The sequence below is a fragment of the Barbus barbus genome (assembly GCF_936440315.1).
Source record: "Barbus barbus genome assembly, chromosome: 28".
Classification (NCBI taxonomy): Eukaryota; Metazoa; Chordata; class Actinopteri; order Cypriniformes; family Cyprinidae; genus Barbus; species Barbus barbus.
In genome coordinates this window covers 24,808,289-24,826,703 of record NC_136756.1, presented here as the reverse complement: position 1 = coordinate 24,826,703, position 18,415 = coordinate 24,808,289, and the positions used below count along the sequence as shown (strand labels likewise).

Here is an 18,415-nt window from a genome sequence, read left to right as displayed (position 1 = left end):
TTTGCATTTTCATAATATTAACCGTTCTATTCCAGCGCAAAATTAGTCGTGCAGCTCTATTCTGGACTAACTTTAATTTTTTCTAACTGTAAAGTCTTTGCTTGATGCACTCGACCATACCACTGGACATTAATCTAAATAAGTAAGAACCATTGCTTGGACAATTTGAGAGATGCAGTACTGTGCTAAATATTTTGCACATCTCTTAATAACTGATAGACCTCTTCCCATAACTATTACCATTTTTCTATCTGTTTTGACCACTGTTGGTTCTGTTCTGTTTACCCTGGGGGGTTATCGCTGCTCTCATCCATGCTAGGCTCCATGGACGTGCAGAGAACCATACCGCCAATCTAAACTGTATGCTAATTGTCAATCATTTTTGACGATAGTGGTCCTGACAGAATCATTCAAAAACGAATCATTCAAGACTCAGATATCGCTACTTCTGTTATGAGTTCTAAACAAGAAGATTAGCAGTGCTACAGAAGAAATAAAGTCAATGACAAGAGGGTCACTGTTTTTAGGTGAACCATTCTATGCAGAGTGAACTATACATTTGTTGGTTAATTCCCCTGAAAAGTTTAAACACCGTGCCTCTGGTGCTACAAAACATTACCCTGCTCTCTGGTGTTGTTCGTGAAGTCTACTTGTTTTAACTGATATCAGGTCAAACACACAAATATAAGCAATTTAATAAAATAACAGATATCATACATACACTTTACGTTTAATGGTATTACACAGCTTAAATTTTCCTTATTATTAAAAAAAAAAACATTTGTAATTGGTTTGTAAAAGGTGTCTCGACTCTGCATGTTTGGGTTTAGTTAATGTTGCATTTACACTATTTTGACCAGCAGGTAGAGTTCCTGGTTTTGAGCGCTTTGAAATAGTGAATCATTTTGCAAAACTGCATTTTGCAAAGTTTTGGCTCTCCCATCACCAGTTTGAGCATCTGGATGAGCCTGACACTGGCCAAACTAATGGCGTGAAAAGGCGGAACTGTCTGTTTGGGGAAATCTGTTTGAAACCCTAATTTACATTTACATTTTTGCATTTAGCAAATGCTTTCCAAAGCAACTTGCAAATGAGGAAACAAAAGCATTATTTCTCTATTTGGTGACCCTAGTGATGTGGAAATGACACACTTTAGCTTTAAATTCTGACCTCTTTTGTTTAGCCTGATACAAGTTTATTGTATTAGACTCTTTTGCATGAGCTTGGCTGAGCAAAACAGATCATTTCGATATATGATCTTGGATGAAGTTCAGTCCTCTGTATTTATCAGTTTTGGTTCATAATAGCTCCCTTTGTTTTGTGGAGCGTTGTATATTCTCTGTCAGAGAAACATGACAATGAGGGGTAAGTGCTGTAGTGGAATAATGGAGGACCCAAAACGTCTCATGTGTTTAATTTCCCAATGAATCCAAATTAATGAGCAAATAAACCCATGCATAAATAATTGAGATACATAAATGACCAGCGCAGCAGCCTCTGCGGCACAATAGTGTCTCATTAAGAGTTTCTAATAATGTGAAGATGAGAAAGAGGAAGAGAGAGAGGAAGCCTGGCAACGGTGTGGTAAAGGACTCGTCTCTTAATGTAATGGATGGTAATGACGGCGCTTACTGTTGCCCGAATGTACATTGACCGGTCACACAGTGCAGGGCCGCCGGCACTGTCGAGGATAATTAAAAATGTGTGTGTGTGTTTGCAAAGAGGAAAAGAAAGAATGATTGTGTGGATGTGTGCATGTGTCTGTGGGGGAATAGAAAGAAAGCTTATTACCCATCTGCCATCCAATTTCAATCTCTTTAAAACAAATGAAACCTTCACAAGACCAGGGACTTTTCATTATCTCTATCCTCAGCCCTAAAAGGAGCCTTTTGCTGCCTCTGACTAAACAGCGTCAGAAGAGGAAGTGGAGGTGAAACGGGAGGAAATGAAGAGCTAGAGGCAGGAGAAATCTGAACTTAGCAAATGGCATTTACATAGCCTTTACCATGCAGGTCACACCACCAAAGCCGAGCAAATCAGCTCATAAACGAGGCAAATTAAACAAGAAACCTGTTGCTAAATTGGATCGCGGAACGTTCTATGTAATCTCTGAATCATGAAGATGCGGTAACTCGTTCTCATGTTTGAAACATCATTCCCGAGGTGTCTTGTTGTCTTAAAAGGAACATGCTGAGCTCCGACAGCACCGAGCAGTGCAGTTAGTGAGCCGTGGCGCGCCGTAGCTCAGTTTCCTGTGGGTTGTTGGTAGCATTAGCATGCTGAGGGCTCCCTACAAAACTTCCTGTCCTGAGGTCACATCTAAATGGAAGAGATTTGAGAAGAGGAGTTTAGGTCGTGGAGAAGGTCATCACCATTAATCATGCCAGAGTCTCTTTACCGCCAGTCCCAGATAGCATCATTGATTGAGGCCAGTGATTAATTCCCCGGTAAAGCAGGTGGAACTTGTGAAATCACATCTTTAATTTGTTTCTAATCACTGCCTGGATGGTCACATGGCAACCAGGACTCATGAAAAAGAATGAATGTCTTCCTTGTGATATGTAAAAAGCTGTGTTCTGATCCATAGGGTCCTTGAGGATGGTTCAATGCTTCCAATATGCTAAAAATGAGATCTCTAGAAGTTTCACTTGATTTGGACACGATATGTAAGTTGTGCACTAGTGGCAGGGAATTTCCGTGACTTCTGCAGGTTGTATCATTTCGCCAATAGGTGGTGACAAGTGACTGTTTTTATTATTAAGTCATTATTTGAATTATTTACTGAACCGAATCGTTCAACAACTCCTTTCAGTCAGGAACGAATCAAGACTGACTTTGAGCGAGTCATCATTGGTTCATTCAACATTGATTAATCTAGGAACAAAGCAAGTGAATTGCCTTTATGAGAAAATTAATGAATCATTCATTAAACCGATTGGTTCAAATACTAAATAATTTAAGAACAAAACAAGTGAACGCCTTTTAGTTAGTCATTAAACCAAATGATTCATTCAACAACACTGATTCTTTCAGGGACACCATGTTGCTTGAGACGCTCAAGTTTTGCTGTAAATTATAGATAATATATATATTTATGTATTTTTCATTTTCAATGCGGAAGTAAGTTACTTCCTGTTAACTAAACGTAAATAACTAAGTGCAAAATTGTTTCGCTACAAACCTGTGTTATTATGAATGCTATAATGCATAAAAGCATAAAAAATCATTACACATACCAGTGTGCAACATCAGGCAGCATAACGGTGTTTTGTACAGCTATTATAACTAGATGAGAAGCCTTGCACTTACACTTATGTTAAAAATAAGGTGGATACTAAATGTTATTTAACTATTTGTTATACCTACAGCATTTTTAGTGATAAATGACTGTTGTGATGTTGTTATATGAAAAAAAGTGATTTTATGTATGTATCTTCTTAACTGTTATGTAACCAGCTGTCTTGTAGGGATTTAGCCAAATGTGGTAGCCTAGCTTAAAGGGGGCGAAATGTTGAATGAAGTCGTTTTTTTTTTTTTGCATACAAAAAATATTCTCGTAGCTTCATAACGTTACAGTTGAACCACTGATGGTAGATGGACTATTCTGACGATGTCTTTCATACTTTTCTGGGCCTTGACAGTGTTAATTGTTTGGCATAAAAACTCTATTGGGTTTATAATCTCACTTGACCGATCTGAAATCCACTTTGCAGGGCATTCTCAGGTGATTGCAACATACCCCAATATAAGTTTTTCCATGCATCCCCTCTGCTTTTTCTTTGAATGAACTCTGTCTCACATCACATTTAAATACGCAAGAACTGAAAAGAGGATCAGAAATGCCAGTCAAGCAGTGTAATTTTCTAGACGCAGAACGAACTGTTGATCTGATTACAAGAGGGATTTTAACAAGTGAAAATAATTAATGTTTTGTTTGTTTGTTCTACCCCTTCTATATGACTGCGTTTCCCTGTAGACAAGCAGCCAGTCATCTTCAATGTCCTTCTTTTTCAACGCAAGACGGAAAATGTCTAAATTTGCACTAATATGAAGTCTCATGCTCTTTAAATTATTCATGAGTTGAGAGGCAAACTAACCTGACACACTTCTTCCATTCTCCAAACTCTCTTTTGAGAGAAAGTGGGGTAAATTGGGTTGTTAGAAGAAAAGACAAAGCATTGATAGTTTTATGCAGAAAAACTTGATAAATGGCAAAATGCATTTTGGGTTTAGTCCATTAAATTGTCCTGTGGTTCTCAACCGATGGGTCGTGACAAAAAAATGTGTCGCATCTCTGTTTAGATAGATAAAATGCAACTATATAATTATTCATAGTTATGATTGTAAAAATAAATGCAGTGCTTTTAGCCATCATCATGTTGTTATAATCAATTTGACCCAAAAATGCTATTAAAGTTTTTTTGCTTTAGACTAATACTTACTGACTATGTTGACACATAACAACTTCCCCAAAATTTTGATAGCCTAATTTTTTTTTTACTTTTTTGTTATTTTTCCCCCACCTTGTTTCACATACAAAAATGACTGACCTAAAAAAAATAATTATCTTCTTATGCTATATTATTACCAAATATTGGATTCAGTCTTTTTATCATCTTGTTTTCAATTCAACCAGGTTTTGTATTCCTTTTTGGGACTGATTGATCATATAGGTCTCACTGATCTAAGCTAATGCACCTCATTTTGAGTGAACATTGCATTATCCACAACATAATGCTTTTTTTCACAGAAAATAAGCTTATGCGCTTCGCTTCTTGAGTGAACATTGCCAAAATTATCCACAAATAATGCTTATTTCACTCAAAAACTGAGGTGCATAAGCTCAGATCAATGAGGTACGACCTATCAGTTCCGAACAGAAATATAAAACCTGTGCTAATTGAAAGAAAACAAGCTGACAAACAAATTTACAGCATAATGATTTAAAATGCAAGTTTTAAAAGGTACATCAAATTAAGTAAAAGATTTTCAGAACCACACAAGGGTTAAAAGGAAAGAGAAAACACATCTTGTTGCTAATGTCAAAAGCCAGTCAAACATTATGGTGGGCGTAAATTCATTGCTAATTAGAAGCTAGCAAAATTAGGCAGATGATAACATAAGCTAGTTGATGTCTGTGTATAATATGGGTCCTGAAGGAGAAAAAAAGAAACAGTTGGGAAGCTCATACCTGTCATATTCTCTGTTCAGAACAGTCTGCAAAATTCTAAACGCTGTAAAACCGACACTCAATGTTTTATTAAGACTTCTGAATGCATTATTATAGTGCATTATTAAGGCTTTCCAATAAACAAGCTAGAAAAGCCAACATGTACTCGTTTGAAATGATTTGCCAATGTGTCAATCATGGTTTAAAAGTGTATTTTAGCTCTGGTTTACACCACCACCCAGATCTTTTAATAAATAAAGCCCCCTGAGTTATGAATACATATTAGAGCGACACCACTGACATTTAGATCCAGTTTGATTATTCAGAGCGGATGAAGAGCCAAAGCCCCCCACAACCGTTAGTTCAGGAAGGAAGAGCCCACCACAACGCAGTCTGCTGCTAATGAGCCAATTATCTCTGCACTGCAACACAGGAAGTCGTGGCCGTAAAACAGTGACTTTTTTTTTATTCATCATTTTTACAAGAGCATGTCAGCCAGCTCTCTGACACTCAAAAGGTTAGATGGATTTAGATGAGCTTATTAGACAAGCTGAGCTGTTAATGCTTTTATATTCCTTTATAACCAACACATTAATATTTATATATTAAACTTAGAAACCTAATAGGTGTTCATGGGTTCACAAGTTGTAACATGTACTCGGATCATGCTACTGAATCTCACATAATAAGTAAAAGGCACATCTAATCAGTTTGTGATGATGGTTCTGTGAATAATATTACACAGCTGTCATGCAATGCTGCTGCTCACATTATGGCTGTCTGACAGTGCCATCTAGTGGCTAACATCTGTTTAAATAAATAAGCTTTCATTGCACAGCCTGTAAGAATTTATTTTTGTCTTTCACTGTTATGGTCTTCCAATAATTGAGTGGTTCAGTACCAATAAAACTAGTAGAGAGATGAATAAGCCCCAGAGGGAATATCCAAGAGCTACTACTCTCAGATTCTCCACTGCATTTAATTTTGTGATGGCTCACTATAACCTTTACTGTACTATCCATCACGTTGGTATAACTGTCCTGATATACCTATAGGATGTGCCAGTTTCCATTACAGCCAGGCTGAATATTAGTCTCTTATCTGCTCTAGTCTGATGTCCCATGAGTGAATTTGGGCCTTGCAGGTCTGTTTTAATAGTGGATAAATAATATACATTTGTTGTTACAACAAAATCTCTCTCTCTCTCAGAAATTATACTTGTTCTTGGCTGCTTCTTTTTTTAAGTTTTACCTAAATGTAAGTGCTTGCTCAATTTCTCTATTAAAATGTCACAGCCCATTTATTAACCATTTTATCTACATTTTGAATGTCTCTCGCACCCTTCCTATCTCTGAGAAATTATACTTGTTATTTTTAGTTCTTAACTTTAAAAAAAAAAAAAATTGTATCTAAATTGTTTATGGAATTTGCAGAATTTCTCTATTAAAATGTCACATGTATTTACATTTTTCAATCATCTATCTATCTATGGCTCTCACTCTGTCAAGAAATGTAACTTAATTAGATGTTTTGTTTAGTTCTTAATTTTTTTAAGTTTTTTATTTACTTTACCTAAATTAAACAAATTACTTTTCCCTTGAAAAGTAAAGGGATTACTCTTATGATTCTGTAATTTAATTAAAGTTACTTCTTATGTAATTGATCTTAATACTGTGTATACTGTCACTTATCCACAATACAATAGTGGATTTAACGTCAAAATTTAAAGTCTAACCTTAAAATGCATGCTTTTTATGTCCCCTTCTCACTTTAAATACTTTGGTGAGTTAATGATATTCGTAACACTTTAGTGTCCAATTCTCACTATTAAATAATTGGTTATTAGCATGAACATTACTGGGATATTGGCTGTTTATTATTACTTAAAGCACATATTGATGTCTTATTCTGCAAGACCTTATTATAAATCCTTAATCCTACTCAATTCTTAAACTTAACAACTACTTTACTAAGTATGAATAAGCAGTAATAATGAGTATATTGCTTATTGGACCCTAATCTAAAATGTGACCAGAATAATTGATCTTTTTTTTTTTTTTTAAGAATTCAAAGAACCATTTCATGTCTATCCTTGTATCATTAACTTGTCAAGGTTGATATAGGATTTAAAAAGTAATTAGTAAATAATTAAGTGGGTAATTTGTAGGCTACAGTAAAATTACGCTGTTGAAGATGTAATTAGTAACTAGTAATTAATTACTTTTTTAGGGTAACTTACCCAACACTGATGTTAACATTTGTATACTAAAGAACTGCTGTCATTAGCAATCACTTTGGAGTAAAACGATTGTCGATTGTCATGAACACGTGACAGAGTCAATCATAGAGCGTCAGAGGGACAGTTTGAAGATCATATTTTTTTAAATGTATGTATCTATTTATTTGAGAATTTGCTAGAATTCCTATATAGCCTATATTTTCGCATTCAAAGTTAATTATGAAACACGCTGTGTTAACTGAGCTGCAGAATCACCCGTATGTGTTTACATGGAGGTGAGCAGCGAGTCAATCAAAGCGGTAGTTGTATGAATTCGAAAGTGGGCGTGTGCGGGGGATCATGACGTCAACGTCAGACAGATCTCAGCGCGTTCGATCACGGAGCGTTCCAAACTTTCAATGGCTAGTGATTTAAAGCGTCGATTCCGCGCTACATGCAACCAGATACACGGCTGTTTTATTTTGGCGTGAAAAAAAAAATCGTTCCAACGCAGTGACCTTTTGGTGCTCGAATGCATGATATCGCGTAGGAGTGCGAAGTGAACGTTTGCTCTCTGCCTGTTTTCCTTCAAAGCTAAATGGAGTCACGGGTGGAATTCAGGCGAGAGGAGATCAACAGTACGGTATGGGAAGTTCCGGACAAGTACGTTTGCTTGAAGCAGATCGGAACGGGAGCTTATGGCAGCGTGTGGTGAGTTCCTGACATGCAGGTAGACGCTCGTGAACTGCCTTTCAACAGGGTGCCAATGAAGCAGAACCATGTGGCAAGCCGCTTTAGCATTCATTGCTTCCAACTAGTTATAGTGACTACTAGACCCAATTCTGTTAGTCAGTAGTATTTAGGTGGGTAACACTGACAGGTAGGTATTCCATTCTAATTCTTTAGTTGTTCATAACTAAATAGTTAATAACTGGGAAATAAGTACTACTCCCTAATGAATATTTATTAGTAAAACTGGAATAGTTACCAGCAAAAACGGTGTACATACTGTATTAGTCTTAATGGAATAGGGTAACATTAAATAACGTTAATACATTTGTTGAGGTATTTGTTTAAAGTTGGTTATTAAAAACACAACTGTTCATGTTAGCTCAGGTCCAGTAAATAATATTAACAGATACAAAAGTTTTAGTAAATGATGAAATTAACATTATGTAATATTAATAAATGCTTTAGAAGTGTTTTCCCCATTGTTTATGTTAACTAAAGTAGTTTCATATTTATTGAAACCGAAAGATTTATTCAGTGGCTAAAATATTAAATTTGTTACCAGAAACTGCTAGTATCTAGTGAATAATCACTTCGGAAATTTAAAGACAAACTAATCACTATTGCACTATAACTGACTGGAGTAATTGAAAAATAAGTAGTAGTTAGTAAAATGCAAATAGATGCTAGTTAGTTTTAAGGAATGGTATGTTCATATGTCAAAAGTTTTTGCCATGGACCATATTTTGAAATCATCAAATTGTTCATGAAATTGTACTGTGAAGTTGTTCCTATATCCTGGTTATGACATTATAATCTCATCTTACTTGATAAACTTACTTGTTTGGAGTTGTATAATAATATACAAATATGACATAGGGGCAGTCTGATCTCAGACTATGAACTGGTAAGATATCCGATATGATAAAACTCTACACTGTTAGGTCTGTTTTTCACACTAAGTGAAATCACATGCTTTCAGTGGAAACAAGGTGTCAAATGTACTGTACAGTAGAAAAGATTGATAACACAATGGATGTTTTGTAGTTATGAAAACTTTTTTTGTTAACTGTCTTCAACAACGATTAACGGCCAAATCAGACTGACTACACTGCTGATCTCACCAATATATCATGCATTTCTAATTTTGCAGGCTATTTGCTCTAGATGCTTATGCTACTGTATAGGTTGTGTTTTCACTACAGTCCGATCATTGCTAAATTTAGTCACGATATGTTATATCCCAGCAGCGTTGACATTTCCTGTTCACCGTTTAATACCACAAAACCTTCACAACAGCTCTAAGATCAAACACTGGTTAAAGTGGGGGACTGTGAAACCCATTCTCTGACAACAAGTCTTTGCAGCAAAGCAACGTATCATCAGCTAACATGCTTTTGCAGATTCTTATTTGAATATTGCAGTTTCTATATCAGTTCCTGAATCTGTTACAGTGTGTCATTAAACCTTCAACCTCAGTTCAAAATATTTGTTTATGACTGTTCTCCTTTTCTTAGCTCGGCCATTAATAATAAATCCAAAGAGAAGGTGGCCATCAAAAAGCTGCACCGACCCTTTCAGTCAGAGATCTTCGCGAAGAGAGCCTATCGTGAACTGAGGCTGCTCAAGCATATGAAACATGAAAATGTAAGTGTCTTTTAAGCCTGATGAGCCTTGAGGTCAGGTCTTGTTGCTTACATTGTTAGTTCTATTTTCCAGCCGTTTCAATGGCTTGATTGACTTTTGCAAGGCACAAAAACACTTGTATCACAGCATACTTCCATTGTTTTCATTGAGAATGGTGTGAGCATCAAATGTTTAGCTTGGCAGACTCAGTGTGTAAGTTCAGAACACGATACTTGAGGCACCTGGAGACACGCTGATGATTGATTGTGGTGTCATAAACTATAAGCACCTTATATAAGCATTTAGAAGATTACAATGAAACGAAGCAGCCTTATTCAGGCAGTCTGTCCATCGAACACCATTATAACATCTTGAAAAGGCTGTGACTCACTTGCTTTTTTGCTGTCCAACCCAAGGTAATAGGCTTGCTAGACGTCTTCACTCCTGCCTCCAGACTGGATGACTTCCAAGACTTGTAAGTTTTTAATGAGGCCTTTATATGTAAAATCGATCTGTTAGCCATATGTCTAAGACATATTTAAAGAGAAAAAAATTGAATTCTGTATTTATCTACTCAAACTTTATTCATTTTTTATTATTTTTTTCAAAACACAGCACAAGAAAATGGGTTTTAAATGACATTACGGTCATTAAATAATGACAGAATTCATTTTTGGGTGAATTATACCTTTAAAAATGAAATAAGCAGTTCCTTTCTGTTTTAGCTACCTGGTGATGCCATACATGTACACAGACCTCTCTAAAGTCAAGGGCATCCTTACAGAAGACCGTATCCAGTTCCTGGTCTATCAAATGCTGTGCGGACTAAAGGTGAGACCAAAACAGCTCACAAAAAGAGGCAACACTTTCCCAACCAGGCATGATGTAACAAGTTTACAACAGTTTGTCTGTCCACACTGAAAATTTAAATGCTGTGTGATGCAACACAGCCAGTCCGAACAGAACATGGAAACAAAATTAACTGTTAATACACTTCCATTCAAAAGTTCAGTGAGAAGTTATTTTTTGACAGAGAAATGAATACATTTATTCAGCAAGGATGCATTAAATTGATTAAAACTGGCAGTAAAGACATTTGTAATGTTAGAAAAGATTTCTGTTTTAAAAAATACCAAGTTTCCACAAAATTAAGCAAATTGGTATTAATAAGCAATGATTTCACAATATTTTACTGTATTTTTGATCAAATAAATGCAGTCTTGGTGAGCAAAAGAGACTTCTTTTAAAGACGGAAGTGTATGTTTGTGGACATGATTCATCAGTGCACTTTATTACAAGAAAAATGCTCCACCTCTGAATTAACCATAATCCATTCAATTCCTAATAAAGAAAGTGTTGCATCTTTTATTTTCTTTTTTTTTCTATCCGGTCTCATCCGCGTCCAGCAATTTTTAGCTGTACAAAACCGCTGGTTTTGCTGCTTGATATTGAAAATTGGTGCGTCTTATCATATTATCTTAATTATGATCACACTGGTTTGTAGTGCTAACAGTTTTACCGTTTACGGCACGTTGTTATTTTCCTCGTTATTTACTTATAGCAGCTAATGAACCGGAAGTCTCACCCATAGGCTTACTTCCATGTTGAAGAAAAAGGTGAATAAATGCATCACATTACCAAAGTAAATTGGGTTGTGAATGTGGTTTCCTGTTGACTTTATAAGTTGGTAAACATCTGACAAAATTAAAGCGACTGAATAATTGAGGAGAAAAATGATGTACGTGTCAAAACAGAAGTATACTTTGGGCTAAAGATGATTGCCAGTAATGGTAATACAATCTTTCAGATCAATCATATTAGTGTAATCAAATACTAAAACATGAGATGTCACAAGAATGTCATAATACTGATTTGTGGTATTTCTTTCTTCCTCTCTGTCCCTCTGTTTCTCTCCACTCCACAGTACATCCATGGTGCTGGCATCATTCACAGAGTAAGTGAGACTGGCAATGAATAAGCAGCATCTGCTCATAATTATCATTTCCACACAGATCTGAATTAAAGACACATGGCCTCTCTTGGGATCATTGTAGCTCTTCCCCGGGAGATGCAAATGTGCTCCATGGGGGAGTTTTCATCTCCATGAATTACATTTACTTACTGCTAATTCGCTAATATGTATTGATCAGTGGACTATCAACAATCATTAACTACACTTCCTCTCATCTAAGAAGATGAGAGAGCAGCCATCCCTCTCAGATTAAGAGGAATAAATATGTTTCTAATTCATATTTATTCATAGATTAACTAGTTTACAACAGCCTCAGATGTGGCTCATCCAATTAGATTTAATATAATGAATTGCTGTTATGAGCCTTGTTTTTATTCAAGTATTACAATATGCAAAGTTGTTTTTGTTAATTATTTATGAATGTTTATCTAAATTTCATTTAATGGAAAAGTAAATTCATGTATAAATTTGTGAAACATTATTGGATTATTAAAATAGGCATATACAGTACTGTCCAAAAGTTTGAACAGCATCTATTTGCACCCCATCAGCACCCCAAATTTTGAATGGTTGTGTGTGTGTATCTATAATACAATATTAAAATGCTCTTAGATTTGTAGAAGGGCTTTTCTGGAGACATTCTGGCAGTATGTTTTAAATGGTAGCTGCACAGATTGGAAACCCCACCCCCCTCCAAAAAAAAAAAAATGAACGTACGCCAAGCTACAGTAGTGATTTATCCAATTATTTTATTATTATTATATTTTTACATGCAGGTTCTGAAATGTGTCATTGTTTTGTCTAATCCTATTAATATGTGTGAGTTCAAGGCTTTTTGCTTTGTCTGAGCTTTCCTATTACACATTCTCCTATGAGGTAATGCCAGTAATTTCCTGTTTGTTGAGGCAGTGCCTGTACATGCTCTGATCTGTTTGAAGCCCCCCGGCTCACTTTCAATGTGAAATACAGCTTACTGTGTTCAGAATAAAGATTTCTTAAGAAATCCACTAAGACCTTGTTGTAATTGTTCAAGAACAATGTCTTTGTAGGATGATTAACACTTTTATGCATTGCAGGACCTCAAACCAGGAAACCTGGCTGTGAACCAAGACTGTGAGCTGAAGGTTTGTGCCACCATTCTTTCACCATAAAAGAGAGAAGCGTAAACCTCTTACAGTTGACAGTGACACTGTGTTTGGTCCGCCTGCAGATCCTGGATTTTGGCCTGGCGCGTCATGCAGAAGCAGAGATGACAGGTTACGTGGTGACGAGGTGGTACCGGGCCCCTGAGGTCATTCTAAACTGGATGCACTACACGCAGACAGGCAAGATGTTTGTCATTCATTAAGGCGTACACACCTCTTAAAATTTTTACAGAGAGCATATTTCTACATATTTCTAGCATGTTGGCTGGTTATTAGTAAATATAAAGCACATATTAATGCCTTATTCTGCATGACCATATTCTAGATCCCTTAACCCCACCCCTTATCTAAACATAACTACTACAACAACCACCTTAATTCCTATCAATAAACAGCAAATTAATAGTTTGAGGGAAAACTCTTGAACATGTGTTCCCTAATCTAGTGTTATCTAAATATTGATTTAGTCATCTTTTATGCTCCAGTTAGTTTTTTTTTAATCTGTCCAATAGCACCTCTGTTGGTTTATATGAGAAGGTCTAACATGCTCTCATTGGTATTCATAGGTATAGGTCTAACATGCATATTGAATAGAAAATTGATACCTACAATATCAACATATGGACACCTTACAAATAAACTCATACAGCTTATTTCTATACAAGTTTACATATTTAAATCTTTACAAAATCTCTCGAGGTTCATAGAAAATTGTATTTATCGATTTATTTATTTTTTATATTAAATTTGATAAATTAAAACATTTTAATACTACTAAATGTATTTAACGTGTTAATGACTTTTAATTAAGTAAATTAATATAAAATCCAAATATAAAATGAATAAAAATGCAAATAAAAAAAATGTTTCTAGATTTATTGGTTTTGTTATTGTTGTGCCTAAATATTGAACTCAGTCTCTTGTGGTGGTACGGTAACACTTTAGTATAGGGACCAAATCTCACTATTAACTAGTTGCTTATTAGCATGCATATTATTAACATATTGGCTGTTTATTACTAATTATAAAGCACATTCGGCATGACCATATTCTGCATCCCTAATCCTTCCCCATACCTAAAATCAACAACTAACTTACTATTAATAAGCAGCAAATTAGGAGTTTGGGGCAAAAGTCGTAGCTAATAGTTTGTTAATTGTTAGAATTGGACCTTAAAATAATTTGGGACTGGTGATACTGTACTTATATGTAATTGTAAATGTGCAAGTGACTTATATTTGTGTAATTGATAGAATTAGATAAACAAGCTCTTCCTAATTATTCATTTAGAACTCCTTGTATCACTGTTCCGTATAAATATTCATGAGTTAACAATGTTTTTTGTGCTAAATTGTGTAGTTGTGTGTGCTAAATAAAGATCACACTTATTTAGGCAAACATTTCCCAACTGCCTACACGGATCAATAACTTGCACTTTTAAATGCTGAATGTCTTTACAAATGCTCAGACACCCTTCCTTCATGTAGATATCAATCTTTAATTGGCAGTTAGACCGAACGTGCTCTACTGATTCAGATTTGCTGCATGAATGTACTGTATATCAAATGGTCTGCATTGTTTTAATGGCTGGTGGTTGAAATGATTATTATAGTGCAATATGTGTGATTGTTATCTTTTTCTACTTTCTAGTGGATATCTGGTCTGTTGGGTGCATCATGGGTGAAATGTTCAATGGAAAAACACTCTTTAAAGGAAAAGACTGTATCTTTCAGCATTCACTTTGCCTAATTTATTTCCATTTTTTCCCCCCAAATGCACATATTTCAAGAAAAATCTTTTTAACATTCTGTTACTTAAATTTCAGATGACCGTACAGTCAGTATACTGTCGATTGCATTTAGAAATGTGGTGCCCCCTTTTGTCATGCTTGTCAAGAACAAAAATAACTTGGAATTGGAAATGACATGATGTGCATTGTCTTTAACTTTTGATATTCAGACATGGACCAGTTGATTCAGATAATGAAAGTAACAGGGACACCAGGTCCAGAATTTATTGAGAAACTAGAAAGCTCAGAGGTAAGACAATTTCAGTGCAACCAAAAATAGTATCTTTAATTCAAGATATGTCTGAATCTTGATCGCTGATGCAACTTGGAATGAATTGCTAATGCATTGTGAAGTAAGATTGAGAAAATGGTCTTGAATATTTAGGGGAAAAAGCTGTCATTCCTGATGTCCATCAATGTCAATATGTCTTCATTGCTGTTAAATAGGCAAAAAGCTATGTCAAATCCCTGCCCCACTATCCACGCAAAGACTTCTCAACATCGTTTCCTAGAGCCAGTAAAAAAGGTACGTAATACCCCAATGAAAAATTACTCCGTTGTCACATTTCTTGCTTAGCAAGAGACTTTTTTCATTGTAAAACATTACGATTTAGTTTGACTGCATAATTGCTGCCCTGTCAATGTAGCACACCATTATTTCTGACAAAAATGACAAGATGCTGAGCAAATGCAACAGAACAATTTAAGTTTTTCAATTTTTCACCAAACGTCAGGTAGAATGTCACCTGGTATTGCCACACATATTCGGTACTATTGCACAGCAGTGGAAACTTCTAGATTAGTTATGCATTGCAACTTGAAATTTAATAGGCATCCCAAAAATATCAAATGTCAGCCAAACATTTTAATGACATTATTATTCATTGTTAGTCTTCTGAAGCTTTGTTAACTATGCAGTCATTTCTAGAATTGGTAACACTTTAAAGGTTCAGTTAGTTAACATTAGTTAATGCATGTTTACAGCATTTAATAATATATGTTCATTTCTATACTAATACATTAACATTCTCAAGCTGTAAATTAACATTAATTGTGAGCAAACATGAATTAAAAATGAACAATAGTATATTTATAAATTAACATTAAGCTAGACTAATAAATGCTGTAAGAATGGCTAATGCATTATTAACTAACTGAAATGTGTTGTTCTACAAATAGTGTTATTTTGCCATTATTGAGATACTTTTATAGATTTTATTTATATTGTGAATTATTTAGCATTTGTATATTTTCTATTTTAATTTTAGATAGTTTGTTATAATTTTTTTTATTTGTATATAATTTCTTTTTATTGTTATTTCAGTTTTAATTTTAGCTATTTTAGTCCAAGTTGAACTTAATGAAACTGGCTGAAATAAAAGGAAAACATTTTTATATTTTATTTTATTTGAATTAACGAAAAATTTTATGGTTTTAGTTGTAGTTAACTGTAACAACTTGACTAATTTTATACTGGCATATTCTGCTACCTTAACCAACCTAAAACAGACCCAACTAGTCCTAATAAATGATCAAATAACTTTATAATATTATCAAACCATAGCTCAGCTTGCCCTGTACTAATATAATAATGCTCATATAATACGTACATGTATCAGCTTTTGCTATTCTAATGATGTTGCTCTGTTTCTGACCCACTGTGTCGTCCCTCAATGCCACTGCATTGGTAACTAACCCCAGCGGTAGATCTGCTTGAGAAGATGCTGGTGTTAGATGCTGATGCTCGTCTCACTGCTGATGGTGCGTTGGCACACAGTTATTTTGATGGCCTGAGAGACCCAGAGGACTGCCCGGAGCCCACGCCATACGATGACAGCTACGACAACGCCACATTGCCCTTAGAGGAGTGGAAACGTGAGAAACATATTATACACAGAGTTATGCCTGCTGTACTTTATACTTTATATTTGGACATATTGTGTGTGTAAATGCAATGTGATCTTTTTTTTTTCTCACAGGTTTATCGTTTAAAGAAGTGAGGAGCTTTGTTCCTTTCCCAAGAAGAGACTCAAAGAGAAGAAACACACTCACAATGTGATAGTGGGTCTGACATTATCGGCGTACTGTTTTGCAATTATGCGATTTAGTTTCCGTCTAGAATTTAGAATTGTTTAGTTACTCCTAAAAAGTACATGAATAGCAGTATTTTGTAGAATAACTGACTTCTTAAGGAATATGTGGTATATCTGGACATCTGGTTAATGAACATTTTATTTTGATATAGTGGTTACTGTCTTACATTTACATCCCTGTGCAGTTTCAGACAACTTGTGGGCCATATTCAACGCATCTAAAGCCGTACGATAGCTTTTTGAGGGGAATTTTCACATTTTTAACAAAAAGAGAAAATAATTTTAGATGATATGAGGGTGAGTAAATGATGACAGACTTTTTATTTTTAGGAAACTATCCTTAAGTGCTATCTGATAAATGCTTTTTAAAAGGACAGCCTTGTACGATTTGATGTATTTTAGTGTTGCCGATCTTAAAGTTTAAGTATTTCACAATCAGTATACCATTAAAAGGTTTGGGGGAAGTTTTTTTGGAAAATGTAATACTTTTTTCAACAAGGATGCATTAAATTGACCAAATATATTTATATTAAAGACATGTATAATGTTGCAAAATATTAGTTTTTTAAAGAAATGCCGTTATTTTGAACTTTCCATTTATCAGATAATCTTTAAAAAAAAAAATTAATTGTTAGTCTTACTGACCCCGAACTTTTGAATGGTTGTGTGTGTGTGTGTATATATATACAAAAGTATAATGAATTGTTGTGGATACATAACGGACACTGTTACTAACTTCAATTTAACACTTAAAGCTTTAGTATTGTGACGTTTACTTAAAGTCAACATGAAATAGCAATGGCTACCCATGTTAATCTGCCATATTTCTGAAACTAGGTATGCTACTAGAAAAAAAAAATTTCTGGCTTTTCTAGCAGGACTTTTATCCAAGTGGGAATTAATTGGATTATGAAGTGGGTGTTAAAGTTACATAGCAAAATGAATCCAGATGGTTAAAGGGGAGGGATTTAGAAATGATGATTAGATTTTATTGAATGATTACAGAGACAAACATTTATTTTTTGGGAGAAACATGCACCGACAGATTTTTCACAATAAGACCAAGAATGTGTATTATGAAAGTACATATGGTCAAGTCTTATTTCATGTAGACTTTAAGGCTTGTGTTTGTTTCCTTCAAATCCTTTGAAAGGTGTGACAGGATGTATAGCTTGTTGAAGAGATTGATTGTCCAGGACAAATGGCACCAGCAAGGATTTGAGTAGCACATCGGTGTGAGATTTGCGGGATCTGACAGAGACTTATTTTTCTCATTGTATTGATCTCTTTGGCTTTAGTACAGTATTTTGTTTCTTGTATGTGATAATGTATGCCGTAACTCAACTGTACCAATATACCCATGTCTTGAATAGCCTACTGAACATGTTATTTTCTCTCATGCAAACTGTGTTTGTCCACCACGCCTGGCTTTTTGATCATATTTGTCGTTTATCTAGTATCATGCAGCTCCTCTTCTGGCCTAATCTCTGCACCTCTTCAACCAATGGAGCTGTATGCATTACAGCTGACAGGTCGTGATGAACTCTGACCATAGCATGAACTGTGGGAGGCACACTGGTATCTAAACACATGAAAGTCTAATAAACTTCCAGCCCCTGTTACGAGTTAAATAAACACTAACGTAATGCTTTATTAAATTAGTAGATGGCCTG

At 35.1% G+C, this 18,415-nt stretch overlaps 1 protein-coding gene across 1 annotated transcript; it reads left to right on the top strand.

The window, feature by feature from the left end:
- Positions 1-7,731: 7,731 nt before the first annotated feature.
- On the top strand, positions 7,732-18,397 carry LOC306848726 (mitogen-activated protein kinase 13-like). Its single transcript, XM_079383460.1, has 12 exons — positions 7,732-8,099; positions 9,635-9,764; positions 10,160-10,218; positions 10,469-10,574; positions 11,668-11,697; positions 12,792-12,839; positions 12,926-13,040; positions 14,511-14,582; positions 14,820-14,899; positions 15,097-15,175; positions 16,351-16,524; positions 16,629-18,397. The coding sequence occupies exons 1-12, from the start codon at positions 7,987-7,989 to the stop codon at positions 16,706-16,708; spliced, it is 1,086 nt and encodes a 361-aa protein (XP_079239586.1). The 5' UTR covers positions 7,732-7,986; the 3' UTR covers positions 16,709-18,397.
- Positions 18,398-18,415: the final 18 nt, after the last annotated feature.

Coding starts and splice junctions, on each gene's coding strand:
- LOC306848726 (XM_079383460.1), top strand. CDS start 7,987: ATGGAGTCACGGGTGGAATTCAGGCGAGAGGAGATCAACAGTACGGTA. Junction 10,219..10,468: donor CTGGATGACTTCCAAGACTT/GTAAGTTTTTAA, acceptor TTTCTGTTTTAG/CTACCTGGTGATGCCATACA. Junction 14,900..15,096: donor AGAAACTAGAAAGCTCAGAG/GTAAGACAATTT, acceptor GCTGTTAAATAG/GCAAAAAGCTATGTCAAATC.